This window comes from Corvus hawaiiensis, chromosome 11, assembly GCF_020740725.1.
Source record: "Corvus hawaiiensis isolate bCorHaw1 chromosome 11, bCorHaw1.pri.cur, whole genome shotgun sequence".
NCBI classification, from domain to species: domain Eukaryota; kingdom Metazoa; phylum Chordata; class Aves; order Passeriformes; family Corvidae; genus Corvus; species Corvus hawaiiensis.
Genome location: NC_063223.1, coordinates 12,562,045 through 12,576,993, shown reverse-complemented (window position 1 = coordinate 12,576,993; position 14,949 = coordinate 12,562,045). Strand labels below are relative to the sequence as shown.

At 46.3% G+C, this 14,949-nt stretch overlaps 1 protein-coding gene across 6 annotated transcripts in view; it reads right to left on the bottom strand.

Annotated features, from left to right (window-relative positions):
• Positions 1–14,949, bottom strand: part of GRIP2 (glutamate receptor interacting protein 2) — a 266,386-nt gene that overhangs the window by 99,728 nt on the left and 151,709 nt on the right. The window contains exon 1 of one of the 6 annotated variants that reach the window (XM_048315460.1): positions 7,795–7,933. The exons of the other annotated variants lie outside the window; for them this stretch is intronic. Within the exon in view, the coding sequence (XP_048171417.1) occupies positions 7,795–7,873 (79 nt within the window). The 5' untranslated portion in view covers positions 7,874–7,933. Of the gene's footprint in view, positions 1–7,794; positions 7,934–14,949 lie in introns of those variants that run through there. 6 annotated transcript variants of the gene reach the window in all.

Below are 14,949 nucleotides of genomic sequence, written 5' to 3'. Positions count from 1 at the left end.
GAGAAACCTGTGTTTCCTCGGCATAGAGACCAAAACAGCCAAGAGGAAAAGCTGTTGACAAGGAAATGGTCTTTGGATCGTACCTTGCAGCTGGGAGGAGAGCTGAAGTAAAGCAATTCAGCCCTGCCAGTTGTTTCTCTGTCATGTAGCTCCAAAAATCCTCTAAGTTTAAAGAAAAAAAGAAAAATCCCTTGAGGAAGAGAAGCTCCCAAGCTACAGTGTGACTCAGCCACCAATCTCCCAAGGACAAGATGTTTCTGCTGTGCTTCAGCTGCCTTTTAGAACTTTGATCTAATTAGACTCTCATTGTGGGAAACAGACTATCTTCCACCACAGTGCTGCACAGCCCTGGGACCTCTGGCTGACTACACCTTTCCCTGTGACAGGGTGAAAACCAGTTGAAGTAAGCAGCACTATTTCCTTTGTCCTGGGGACAGTCTACAAAACCCCTCATCTTGAGGTCCAGGGCAGCAGACAGCTTGTATGGAATCTCTTACCTCCACAGACCCTTCTTAAGAAGCACTTGGGAGCCTGGATGCCACTCCATGTGACAGACACCTGTACTCGTGGGCTGAGAGTGATGGGCAGTGGAGGCAGGGAAGGATGACCTGTGGGGTTTTCTTCAGCCAGATGATACGCTCAGAAACACGACAGAGCCTTGGGCTATTTCAAATTTTTCGTTCCAAATTACTTCATGTCTCTGATGAACTTGCTTCAGCATCCAGGCTGTGTTTGCAGCCCAGATACTCAGCATGGGCTTTGTCTCCAGTCTAGGATCAGGCATCTCAGTGTCTTGTGTGGGCACTCGTGTATTAGATCTGCTCTTGATCAGATGAAGTTGGAACAAAAGTCTCTCCCATCCCAGGATACTCTACAGGGAGACAGAGCACCTCAGAGGAAGATAAGAGGCTCAATTTCAGCAAGAAGGACTTCCAAAAAGTACCTGCACTTTGTTACACTTCAGTCTCCAGGCAGGATCCCAGAGGCAGTGGTGGAACTTATCCAAGTCATTATTTTCTGCAGAAACAGAAAGAGAAGCTACAAGACTTTTTCCTCCCATCACTCTAAATCTAGAATCTCTTTAAAAGCCTTAAACTCTGCATTTATGCATTACCTGAAAGTGCCAAGAGCAACCACCAACAGGTAACCAGGAGGAAATCCCACTATGATCATTCCAGGTCCTTCCAGGCAATGTCACAAAAGACAGGCTCAAAATGTGCCTGTATTAGTAGCCTGCTGAGTATCTGCTCAGAAGATGTGTTCATTAGCAATGGCACCTCTACTATTTTAACTGCAAACAGGACCTGTGATCTGCATTTATGCTATTTGCAGAGTTCAGAGCAGACACTGCTTGGGAAGCTGCCTCCATGCATCACTACCAGCACTGCTTGAGCCACAGTGCAGCTGCTAATTAGCAATCAATTTATGTTTCCAATTCTAACATCAATATTATTTTGAAGCTTTTATTAATGTCATGGAGAGACGCCCACAAGTGTAGCACGAGTACTGCTGACCTTTCAAAGCAACTAGAGAAGGGTCACAAGAGATATTCCTCTCTCATTTATATATTCCCCCCAGGTAACGCTGATGCTGAAGGGCACAGTCAGAGGGATGGAGTCACATTTGTGCCAACAGCCCAGCAACTGCGGCTGCTCTGGCTGCCACCGGTGCCAAGGGCAAGGCCAGTCCCGCTGTCCTGCGCCGGATCCATGAGCTGGAGGAGCTCTGGAGCCATGAGCCAACTCTGCCCTCTTGCGATTACAGCCAGGCTTCCAACCTCTCCCCCCCTCCCCTTACATCAGCGGGGAAGAGGGTTCTTCTCCAGAAAAGCACCTACTTCCGACACACGTTACATTTATCGTTTATTTATTGAACTCTCCAAGAGACAGAAGCCGCTGGATGACGGTGGGTTTAGCATATTCCTCAACAGAGCGGGGGACATTCAGGGCAATTCCTCCTCCTCTCTGGGAGCAGCCCAGACCTCAGGTTTGCTCCACGCTTTGCAAGAGGGATTTGATTTAGGCCCGTGTTTGGCAGTGCCCAGCACTCTGCCTTTGCCTCAGGCTGCAGCACTGCGCACACAGGGCTGTCTGTAGGGAGCACGCTGGACACGCACGCAAGCCTCTAACATCCTGGGTATGTACACGGGCTCTTCAGCTCAACTAATCTCTAAAAAGGGCTGGAGAAACCTGTCCCTACCATCATGTCCTCATCCTTCCTTACCGCTCACCAAAGCCAAGTCAGTTCCACAATATATTCCTGCATGTTCCACCCCAAGGCAAGGGCTGGCTGGAGAATAAAGACAGGAAACCCTTTCGTTTCGTCACCTGTAAAATCTCGTTTTCTCTTCCAAAAAGGAGCATCACTCGTTTCAGAGGCTGCTACACCAGGGCTGAGCCTAAGGCTGCAAGGTAAAGCAGCGCTGTGCTCCAGCCTCGCCTGCAATGCGTGGAGCTCCACGAGGGAGCAGCATGTCCCTTCAGTTGGGAGTGCTGGACTCCACAACTCCTTTTAAAATGGCTAACGGAGAGCTGCAGGAGGACAACGGGGACAGGAAGGGATGCAGGTTAATGTTTTTATTCTTACACGCACGTATATACAGGGTCACAACAAGACCCTTTTCTTTCTGCAAGAAAGAGGGTGCTGCTGCAATGCACAGTGGATTTTTTTCTTGCTTTGTTGTCTGTATAAGCCAACCTACCAGAGTAAATAACTGCTAGACAGTTTAAAAATAAATTATTTTAAAAGCCCAAACAGCAAAAGCAAACACCACCCCAAAACCAAAAAAACCCCACCAGGTGTCAGGGGGAGTTAGGCTTCAGAACAGATTTCAATCCGGCTACACCAGGCTATTCAGGATTCACAAGTCAGGTATTGAAGCCAGGAAGGCCTGACTTGGCCATCATAATAGCTTGTTGATAATACAGTCAAGTCCAACAGAAGCACAGGATACCCTTTGTCTTTTCCTTTCCCAGCCTTTTGACAGAAGTGAGATCCTGTTTTGACATTTGCCTTTGCTGCTCCCCTCGTGTAAACTCAGCAAGACACAAAATTCCTGTGCTAACTTGTATTAAGTCTCACAAACAGTAAAGAAAGAAAAAAATTAATATTCTTCAGCCCCTGAAGCCAGGACTTTTTGAAGGCACAGAGCAGCCAACTAGAAGGTGATGGGGAGTAGGTTGAAGACGGTTCACACAAGAGCTTTCTGCACCATGGTATTGATTATGTGAGGAGTAAGATTACACAGTGTTATTTCCACTGAGTTATGTACCCAGGACTGCTCAACTGGATCCCTACCAGATCAGCACCCATTCATTTGGTGGTGATGGACATATAAAAGTCCCTCACACAGTGGCAGCAGCAAAGCTTTACAGACTTCAGTAGGAAACAGTGGAGTGGGCACTGCATCGTGCCACGGTGGGTAAGAGAACACAGCACAAAGCAGGAGCAGCACAGGTTATTTATTGTCAAGATAATACTATCAAAAATGTTTACTCGGTATATGTTGGAAAGTGAACAGTGACCACTACTTTATGAAAGACCTTCTAACTCTGGCTGAGCATGAAAACAGAATAAGCAGAAAGCTGCAACGTGTCTGCCTGGGAGCTTGGGGATAACGCACAAAATCCCCACCATCGGTTGCTGCACCACCAAAGGAATGTGGGAGAAACTGGTAATACATTTAAGTGCTACCAAAATATTTATATACATATATATATTCCTACATATGTTTCTCCACAGAAGCTTGTTACATATGTCTCTGTCACATTATGTCACCACTGCATGTCACTGTTTAGACAAAATGACGAGGAAGGATTTGAGCAAGGGTTTAAAAGTTCTGTCGGGGATAAGGATGATGAGGGATGCCCTCATCAGTGTTATGAGGGCAAAGAAAGGAAACAAGAATATCTCAAGGAAAAAGAAAAAAAATATCAGCACTTGCCTTTCACAATGTTGTTTCAGAAAGTGTCAGAAAAACCCAACCCCAAGAAACATCACCTGGTACAGGAATTACACTTTAGAATAGACAATTATTTCCAGCTAGGATGTTTCTCAGGGCTAACTTGTAGAAAAACCACTCCAAGGCTGCAGTCCCACACTGTTGGGGCCTGTCCCAGAGACCTGCTAGGGGTGGCCATAGAGAAGTGTAGGAATTCTCTGGGAAGAGTGTTTTGGTCATTGCCCAAATACCTTTTGTCAGGTCTTGTGTTCTGATAGCTAACACCCAGATGTTTCGCTTGCTTGGTTGTTTCTTTCTGTGATACTCACTAATCTCACCCAGTTGTGTAAGGCCTCCCTCCCACATTTCCCCCCTCCCAGATAAACCAGGCGTAGGTGGAGCAAGAACTCAGAGTGGCAGATGACTTGCTGGCTGCCCCAGCCCCTAAAGACACACACACCCACACTAGGTAGAGCTGCTCCATGAATTAGCACCGAATCTCAGATCTGTCAAACTCAATGAATGCTGATTGATATAACCTTTTAATTAATGGATTTTGTCAGGAAAAGAAAGGAAAATTATAACACTGCCCAAACTACTGCAATAGTTGATGTGGACTGGAGAGTCAGCTTCCCCTGTCCCCTCACTCCCAAAGCCAGCCTCTTACAAAGCCTTTTATCTACATTTTCTGATTTCAACCACAGGAGTTTAAAAAATCCAGTAAACCCAACTGTGCCATCTCATTACATCAAAACCTCTCTCCCACAGCAACCAGCTGAAAGGCTGGTTGATGCTTACAGGAGAGTCTTACAGACCAAAGCATACCAAGCTTGCTTAAACACACCTGCTTTCCAAAAGGCTTGTCTGGATATCTCCTGATTAGCTCCGAGTCCAGCGCAGGTCAACAGCAGATGAAAGGCAGGCATTTAGCAAGCACCAAACTGCTACAAGACTGCTCTCCCCAACTTCCTACTCAGTCCTGTACTTCCAGTTGCCTTGCTCCAAGCCTCCTCACTTGCATCCCAGAAATTTGGATGTCAGCAGGTCAAAGGCAACAGTGTTGTCTCCAGTTGGGACTCGCCCATGTTGGACATCCTGCATATTTCATGCTATGACACACAAGTTCAGCTAGTTCCACATCATTAATGCTATAATTTTTAATTTATTATCATTCTTATTATTATTACTAAAAGAGTGGTTAACATTTCCAGGATTCCTGTTGGTCACCCTGCAGCCACTGAACACACACACACACACCAGCTCCCAACACCGAGCACTGAGCAGACAAGTTGCTCTTAGCAGCTGTGTCACTTCCCTTCCTGGGGGACAGGAATGAAAACCACGGTGGTGTAATAGCTTAACCCCAGTCAGTCCGGAGCCAGCACTAACACAAACCAGCAGAGACATCATGATCACAGCATCTTACAGGATTTTTGTTCCCCTACCACCAACAGCCTAATGGAAAATTCTAGTAATATCTAAGCATTCTCCCTACCTACATACTCTAACTCTGATATCCAAGTAGAAATAGGGGACACAAAAATCCATCAAGGAATCCCTTTACAACCTGGAAAAGACAAGAACTGTAGAGATTTTCAAAGCAAATTCTGTTCCTGCAGAGCCCCACAATCAGGGGACCTCAATGAGAGCCACGCACACACACAAACACACTGTGCCATGTGTAGGTGCTCCGTGGAGGGATGTGTTTCCCTTGTTAGGGAGATCACAGTCTCCCATGGGCTTTGGTGGCCTCCAGAGTACATTCCTCTGGAGCATCGCTCTCCTGGATAGCAGCAGCACACCCCACTTTAACCCCTTTAATGCAAAGATCAGGTCTAAAAGCCTGAAGATTTCTGATCTCCCCAGGCAATTTGTACATGGACTTGAACTACTGAGTGACACAGGTGCCAGAAGGTCAACACTGAGTGACATGGGTGCCAGAAAGTCAACACGCACAGCCCTGCAACACCATCACAAAATACACCACAGACACAGAGGCAACAAGCACTGCTGGCAGAGCATGGCAGGTTTGCTATGGAAGCACACAAAGGTATATTGATCTTCTACAACAGCGTTATTTAGGAGGTGTTTGGGAGATCTAAGGTCCATAGGAAAGAGGTAAGTTGTAATTAGTAGGATAACAGAAAGCAGTATGTAGTAATTAGCTAGATAACTTGCTCATACACATATCTTGGGAACAGAAAAGCAAAGGATAAAGTTGTAATTGTCAGAAAATACGAGGAGAAAAAAAATTTTTAAAAATATATCACTGCACTTTGGCCAGATGCCTCAGGAAGTAAAAGGACACTTATATCTTACAGATTTTGAAAGAAGTAAAAAGTTTGTTGTCTTTAGGGGATCCAGATTTGGATGAAATGCATTACTAAATGTGATTTCTATTGTATATCACTGCTACATATTTGGATTCCGTGGCCTCTTGAAGGTGAAGTTTTCTCAATAATCAGCATGCAAAAGGCTTAGAAAACTACAAATAAACCTTCAGCTGAGGCTCAGCAACACAATACCTGTTAGAACAGTGACCCCAGCCTCTGATCTCTTTGTCAATCCAAACATCTCCGATACTCACAAGGAGACATCTCCCTAGCCCTGTCCCTGCCTCCCACCCCAGAGGATGGGGATGACTGCAGTCCCTGCTGCAGCAGTGCTCTGTTCCCAGCCAATTCCTCTGTCAGGAAGAGGATAGGAACATGGAAAGCCTCCGAAATTAAAGTAAGTAGTAAAACATCCAGATGAAAAGATTATTCAGTACCTTAAAACATAATTATGACCAGTTAGGAAGTTAAAGCATATGGATCATAATTTTAGATCTCTAGAAGACAGAGCAGTGGGTTTGGCTTTTGTCACAGCACATGGCTGCTGTCTATAAGGAGGACAGCACAGACACCTTTATAGAAGGCTAGAGGAACATCCTAAGGTATTTGGTGGGGGCAGTTACTTCCAGTTATTTTGTTAAAACCTGCATAGTTTACGTCACCTATAAGTGCAATTCTTAAGGTTGTTTTCCTCGGCATTAAGAACAGCAGGAATCAAAGACTTAAAAGAAAACAGAAAGAGCAACAGAAAACAGCCCACTGCCACAGCAGACCACGCACCACCGCACTGACTCATGCAGAGATTAGATAGCAGGAGCAGTCTGCAACCCTAGTCAAGCAGAACACAAAGTCCTGCTGTTCCAGGAAAAAATAAAGCCAAATAAAATAATTACTTCTCAGGGATGACTCAAGTTCTCCCAACAAGCATCCACCTCACCAACAATTTGGTCACTTCAGAAGAAGCCAGAGTGTACCATCATGCCCATGGCACACTACCATCTCCAAACTGCTCCAGGTATGCCCAAGGAGACAGCTTCCCACTGCGTTTTCCCACAAAGTCCCAGCTTCTGCAGCATGCTAAATTTAACTATACTGCTGCCTTCAAAGCATCTAATCAAGACCGTCACACTTCTGATACCCTTAGTCACCAACAAATAAGGCTTAAACCCACTGCTTTTAACAGGCAAGCCCCAGATATGGTTACAGGAATAAGCCTCCAAAGGCAATCAGCCTTATTATTAGAAGCCCAGAACTAGGGAAGGGAACAGACATGCCACCTCTTTTTCCCCTTCCCAACTCAAACCCAGAAACACAGAGGCAGTCAGGGGATCATAGAAGTTTTGTTCAGTTAATGAAATATCAGCCTCAAGATCTGCAGAAGAGCTTAAACACAGACCTCAGACATGCATCTCACAACCCACCCTGCTCCCTCGTAGGGACATTTGAAACAAAACAAAACAAATGACGGAAGGTTAATTAAGCCACAAAACAAACGAAGACTCCGGTTAGCAGTACAGTTACCTCGGAGTGCCCTCCACCGGAGGAAGGTCTGCAAGAAGTGCATGCTCTTTTTCCTCAGTCCCGGAGGAGGTGGCAGCATTAGCAGGACCGGGGCTGCTCCACAGCTCGCTCACAACCACTCCGGCATCCCCAGCCTCCTGCCAGCCCCAGCACTACCTCGGTCCAGCCTGCGCAAAGTGCACCTGGTCTGCTCTGCTAATCACTGAGGGGGAGTCTGGGGCTTCTCTCTCTCATGCTCTCTCCCGCTTCATATAAGCAATTAGCATGAATAATTACAGCTCTGATAATAATACCCAGCCACCTTTGAGCAAGAGGGAAAAGACTGTAATTAACTCTTTCTCAGGGATCAGAGGAAGTTGAAATAGCGCGAGCCTAATTATCTTCTTCTGGGACGCCTCTTGGCTACCAAGAGGCTCTGGAACATGTGGGAGGCAGAGGTCAAGTAGTATCCTTTCGGAAATCTCTCCATCCAACCTAATTTTATGTGTCTGCTACCCAAGTGATCATTAGATGTGCAAAGGTATGCAAGGGAGAAGAGAACCCACAGTTTCCCCACACTGTGCTAATTAGCAAGGGGCTGGCCATTCAGAGACTGCCTGCAGAGTTATCCCGTGATGAATCTTTGGCCACTGAGGACTTTGGAGCAGTTCCCCTCCTCGGGGACACATTGTGGTGGTGTGTGGATCCTTCTATGCACAAAGCAGAGCCACACCAGCTGTCAGGAGACCTGACCCCAGGCTGAAGAGGGCACTGATGGCCAAACAGGCTCCCACTATAAACCCAGCACAAAGGCACTCCCACCCCAGAGTTTTCTTCCTGCCCCATTCCCCAGGTTGCAAAGCTAGGGGGAAAGCACATAAATGTTGCAGGTGAGGACTCCAGATCAGCTCAGGAGAGAAACCGGGGTGAGCACGTTTAATATGTCTTTGCATCATACTGGCTTTGCCCCCTTCCCAAAGCCTCTCCTGGCAGGCAGGTGGGACAGGCACACGTGCATGTCCTGCTCCCAGTTCCTTCCAAGAAGCAAAACACACTACATGTACCACCCTCCCAAAGGAGTTCTGGTGAGTTCAGAGACTAAAACAATGGATGGTGGCCCTCTGCAATAACTGCCCCAAACTGCCCAAGGCTCTGAACGGGTGCATGGGTTCAATGGCTGCTGTAACGTACCCTCTTCAAGCACTAAAAAATCTGATAAATAGTGTTATTATACAATCCTGTCATGCTTTATTGCTATTGCAGTATCTGGAGATGTTATTAGAGTGCTGCAGTAGAACAGCTGCCCTCCAAACACTCCAGTCTCTTACTAAAAGAGCACAGGTTTTGTTAACATCTCCTCTTGTATTCCATTGACCTGAAATGTTTAAGAGTGGAAGAATTAACATGTTTATGAACTCTTACCACTACCTTTAGAAAAACTGCTGAAATGTTTATGTCTCTAAGCATTTAAGCATTAATATTCATATTACAAAGATTCTACATAATTCTTTAATTTATGAAGTCAAGGTGCTCAGGGCACTGCAGAATATAATCAAGCATATTAAAAATCAACATAATATAAATAAAACCATTTCAGATATTTAATGATTTTGTGAGACTTTACCAAGATGTTGTATGTAATATGTATTTTAACTTTATTTACTTCATCTACTATTTTCCTACAGAACTACCTTTTATTTTGCTAATTTCTTGAAAAATGAGACGGTAAACATATTCCTATAGACTGCCTGACTCCCACAAGTTATTATGTATATTAGCTTCTCTGTAACATGAATAGTTCCATGAGCATTAAGTAGACTAAGTAGTGGAATAAATTGAAGCTTATATATTAAGACCCAGCCCCTGAAATTGTAATTATTAATAAATAACATTATCAATATGGTTCAATGGTCATAATACTGGGATCTTAAAACGCTGTTTTGTTGTGAAAAAAACTATACCTGTTGTACCCACACTTATGGTGTGGCCCAATGTAATTTTAAGAGTTGCTTAAGTTTGAAAAAGAAACGGGTATTTAGGGCTTGAATTTTAATTTTACTGTGATCTAATTGCCAGGGCATCCAGTCCAGCCTCTGCTCTGGATTCTTTCCAGCTTACGTGTTACCCTCAGCATCTCTGACCTAGCAGGCTATTCATGTGCTATTAATGGACACTGGAGGTGGAGGCACACACAAGGATTCTCCTGTTGGAAATGTCTTACCCACAAGCTGATGTGGCCCCAGGGATGGGGAGGGCCTCGGTGATGCTCCGCACCACAACGGCAACAGTCCCCATCATGCTGTGGTAGGAGCCAGGGCCCAAAGGGATCCACTGCTGCCCACCTGGGAGGTGTTTGAGGTCTTGGATGTGCGTGTGAAAGTGTTATGGTGAGGGCCCGTGGGCAGACGGCAGGAGCACCCAGGGTTCTGCACTCCACACCTGCACAGGCAGCCCCAAAGAGGGCTTTGCACAGATCTACACCAAAGTACAGCCTTGGGAGGTCAAGTGAAATATCCCTAATGGATCTGTCAGGGATGACAAATTCCAAAATTATAACCTATGGGGAAACTGCAGCACAGACATTTGGAGACAGTAAATTGGTCTGCAAGCAGGAACCTCAGCTTTAAAAACAGACACAGGGGACATCAGTGGACTGAGGCTGTTCAGAGGTCTGAGGCTTTGTGGCTCCATCATCTGGCTCCAAGTCTTAAAGATGCTCTTTGATTCACAACTTGTGGTTACTACTAATCTCCCTAAACAGGAGTGAGTGGTGCAGCCTGTTGTAGTCTGCTCTACACACTCATGCAACCAGCTGCCTTCAGGTGTTACACTGCTAAAATTTCCAATGCTTTCAATTAACACGTAGCAAAAACATTAGTCATGTTGTCTTTCTGACAAATAATTGCTCTCCCTGGCTCCCTTCCACATCATTGTGAGTTTCCATTTAATTTATGGGCCCTAATAAAACATAAAGAAACCAAGACTAATGCTTCATTATTTTCCTAAGCTTTTCAAACGTCTTTGGTGGGGAGGGAAGCTGGCATTTCACTGTTTTATAGATCTGAGGGAAGAGTGGCTCATCCAGCAGCAGACAGGGAGTTTGCAGCAGGGCAAAGGACAGACTTACTCTCATCTGGCACATCTGCAGGGTGGGGACACGATCACCAGCTCCAGCCCCTGCTGCACCTGGATGCGCCTGCCTGCCCCTTGGCTGAGCCTCCCACGCATCCCATGGCTGTGCAAGGCACTTGCCACAGAGGCACGAGATGAAAGGAGAAAGATGCAAACATCAGAGGAAGGGGAGAGACTGCGTCATAAGGAAAACACAGCTAATTCTTCCTTGCTAATTATTCATACCCCAGGCCTCGCCTCATCCAGCAGCTTCACACAGACAAGGATAGCTAGGGAAGGAAGAAGGCGCTTTCCAGTGCTGGGGGTTCCTGCTAGCCCTGCCTCAGCCACCAGTTGCATGTGGTCCACGGCCCTGATGCCCCAGAGAACGGGTTCAGGTGCTGCAAGCTCTCAGCTCACCCATTTTGAAACACAACCCCAGTAACAACCACAGTGCCCACTGGGCCCAAATTCACCCTACGCCTGTCCGCACACATCCAGTGTGTGATCACAGACCAGCACACTCAGGGTCACTCCACACCTGCCCCACAATGGGCACAAGGCCCTGCCACATGCAGAGACCTGGCAAACTTCTTTGCACAAATGACCGGAGACAGCAAATCAAGGCAACGAGCAACACCCCCAAAAACAAAAGGCTGAAGAAGCAACGCTTGGGTGATTACAAAAACTTGAACTGAAAGCTGTTCAAAAGGCATCCAAAAGAGAAAGGGAAGAGGGCTGCTGAGCCTGACTCCCCAAATAAAGTCTCTCTGCTGACAAGTTCGCCTCCAATTTGCAATTCTTGTGTCTGACTGCACCCAGAGTCGATGCCAGCCCTGTCTGATGTCTCCCCTCACACAAGTACCCACTGGAGTTAGAGGCCATACTTGAAGGGCCAGAGCACTCAGGGGCAGCTGTCCCACTGCTCCCCACTGACTTGGGCAGTGCAGGAGCTGGGACTGATGGCCACCCACGGGCTGAGCCCCAGTCCTTTCCCAGCAAGGCCGCAGGGCAAGCAGCAGCTCCGGAGCTGCCGGGTTCTTTAAGTGCTGCAGCCTAGACAGCCTTGCTCTGCGCTTCGGGGTGGTGTGAAAGGCTTGAAGGGAAAAGCAAAGAACTGTGAATCTCAGCAGAAATGGGGGTTGTGTTATTATACCCCAGTACCACAGGAGAAGACTAAATAATTAATCACAAAAGCAACTGAGTGTTAACGAGCCGCACAGGATCAAACCGCATGGAAGATGCAAAGGCCCCCCAACCCTCTTCAGTGTGCTGACAAGCCTCATTTTAATAACTTGACTACCAAAGCTGAGAGGATATGCCACAAGTAAATAAATGTATCCCAATATCCCCCTTGGGCTTCTGCTGGGGATCAGCTTGACACCTCTGCCACCAAAGGAGCCAGTTCAGAGCATGTTTTGCAGGGGGGAGTCCTGAGAGACACCCAGGCTTTGGGTGGTCATTGCAGAGGTCTTCTGCACTTGTCACACCACTCTCTCTGTAGCTTTAAGGAAATTGCAAATGCATTTAGAATAGGAAAAGCAAACACATAATGCTGCTTCGGTGCCATTCCTAAATAGCAGAGTCTGACTGTGCAGAACTGAGCAGCAGCATCCAGGAGCCAGCAGGGATAACATGAGATGGGAAGAGAAATACATGGGCATGCCTGTCATGGATGCTCTGTCTAGTCAGCCATAGTGAGGACAGATCATAGAATCATTCCAATTGCGTATTACCCTGCACACAGTTTATCCCTGTGCAGACTACAGGGCTATCATATACTACTAATGCTAGGACACAACCAGTAAAACACAGTTCAGACAGTACCAGCATTAAATCACCTTCCTTCCCAGCACACCACACCAGACCCAGCACACATCTCTGTTACTGCAGCTTGTGACAGAGATCTTAAGTACTAACATTTGCATCACAGTCCCTTGCATCAGGCTTTCTCCATCCTACAGTGAGAAAGGGTGGTGCCAAGTCGGGTGAAAGACCATGTGGATTCCATTGTGCCAAGAGCTACAGCAAAACAAACTCTAAATAATTATATATTCTGCTTATACAGCACCATGCCCCAAAAGGGCTTTGAGAAGTTAAACTGATTGGCAGGCAATAGGCAGGGTTCTGCAATCCATCACTCAGATGCTACAATCTGACAGGAAATAAGGATCCTGTTTAACGGCCCAGAAGAAATATATAGAACTTAGGGGTATTCACACACTCAGTGCAGCACACATGCATACACCACCTTTAGGGATCCTCTACAGGAGCTTGTTTTGGCTCTCGTATCTTTATTCTGTAAAGTCTGAATAGGTTGATTCCTATGCAGCTGAGTGTGGGAAGATGACTCAAATAAGAGAGTGAGATGGGCTTTTCTACAGCTTCTGTGTGATTGCAGGGCACCAGCCTCATGAAAAGACCCATGTGCTGATGTCAGAATGATGCTTCTGAAAATTCCATGTAATGAAACACAAAGCCTTCTCTCCTCCACCATGATATCAACATCACAACTCTGGTTAAATTAAGGAAAGTCATAATCTAAAACAATACTCACACTTGGTGTATTTCCAATATCCAAGTGTAATCCTATGGGCACCAAAAGAAGCTTAATCCTGTGTATTTTACCAGAAAAACACAATAGACTATGGAATTACCTCCTCTGCCTGCATCTCTTAGTAAGACTGAAAGAGAGCAGAGTGAGTTTTGTAGGCTTGCCCATCAAGGTATGTGCACAAGACACCAGCAGGGTCAAGATTTACGAGGGACAAGAACCCCGCAAACAATAGGATGTTGCAGGACATGTTTGCAGTTGTAAAAGCCGATGTCATAGCACAGATGAGGGCAGAGAACTGAGACTTGGTCAGCAAATCACAATTTACTGAGGCACTCACTGGCTTGGGGAGGCTTTGCTGCAACACTTTAATGGTATGGGCTGAATATTTTGCATTTCTGTGCATAAAACCTCACTCAGCTGGAATGAGGTTGTGTCCCTTGCGGGACATCCTTTACATCAAAATCTCCCCCGCTTCTCAGCAGGACTTTCATGTCCCCCCAGCATTTCGAAGGCAGAGGCATATCTGTGTGTGGGGATAGACATATCATTTTTAAACATTCATTGAGCTGGAAGTGTGGAAGATGCCAGCATACGAAGGGTTCAACTGATGTGTAAATGCAGCTCTTTTGAAAGAAGGAATTGAACACCAAAACTGGTTCAATGCAGCTAAATTGGTCCCCTAAGGGCCAGTGGTAACAGAAACCTTCAGCCCAAATAAGAACAAGTGAAATGTTCAGCAAAGAGCATTTGATGCTTATCTGCAGGAAAAAAAAGTGGTGCAACTGTTGGAAAAAGAAAATATCATGTTACCCCAAGCTACAGTAAAAGTAGCAGATAAAGGGCTTTTTTTGAAAATACTCTAGGTGTGGCAGAGTTCTGGCAAGCCAGTGCTGGAAATTCCCAACATCCCAAGACCGTGGGTGAAGCCAGCAATGAAGGCTGTGCCACTGGTCCCAACACACCAACCCGCTGCTCAGACTGGGCTCCCTCCAGGCACTACAGCTCTAAATCACATTCCCTGTGGCAGTGCTGGGGAGACAGCACAGACCTGAAATGGGTCCCCAAGGAATGAACACAGAGGATATCCAGGCTCTGACCCATGTATGAGTAGGACATGCATGAACAAACTTTCTTCTGTGACCCAAGGCAACCTCTGGAGACCTTCAGCTTTGGTGGAATTTAAAGGCTGATGATATCCTCCTGTTCTTGGGTTGAACTTCACCTGATGCCTAGCAGTGGGAACAGGACCCCGCTCTTGTTCTCTCATTGGGTTTGTCCCTATGGACTGGGAGCATGAGCCCAAGACTGCAGCTAATCCATTTGTATTAACCACAGTAATATGGATATGCTGAAGGGTCAGGGCTTGTGCAGGGTTTACTTCATCCCCTGAGGTTCCCAAAATCAGGCTGCACCTGCCATAGAAGCTTTAACCATCAGCACATTTCCTGTGCTATTGGCAACTTGAAATCAGCCTGCTCCACTGTGCCAAATGATAGCACCTCAGCTAG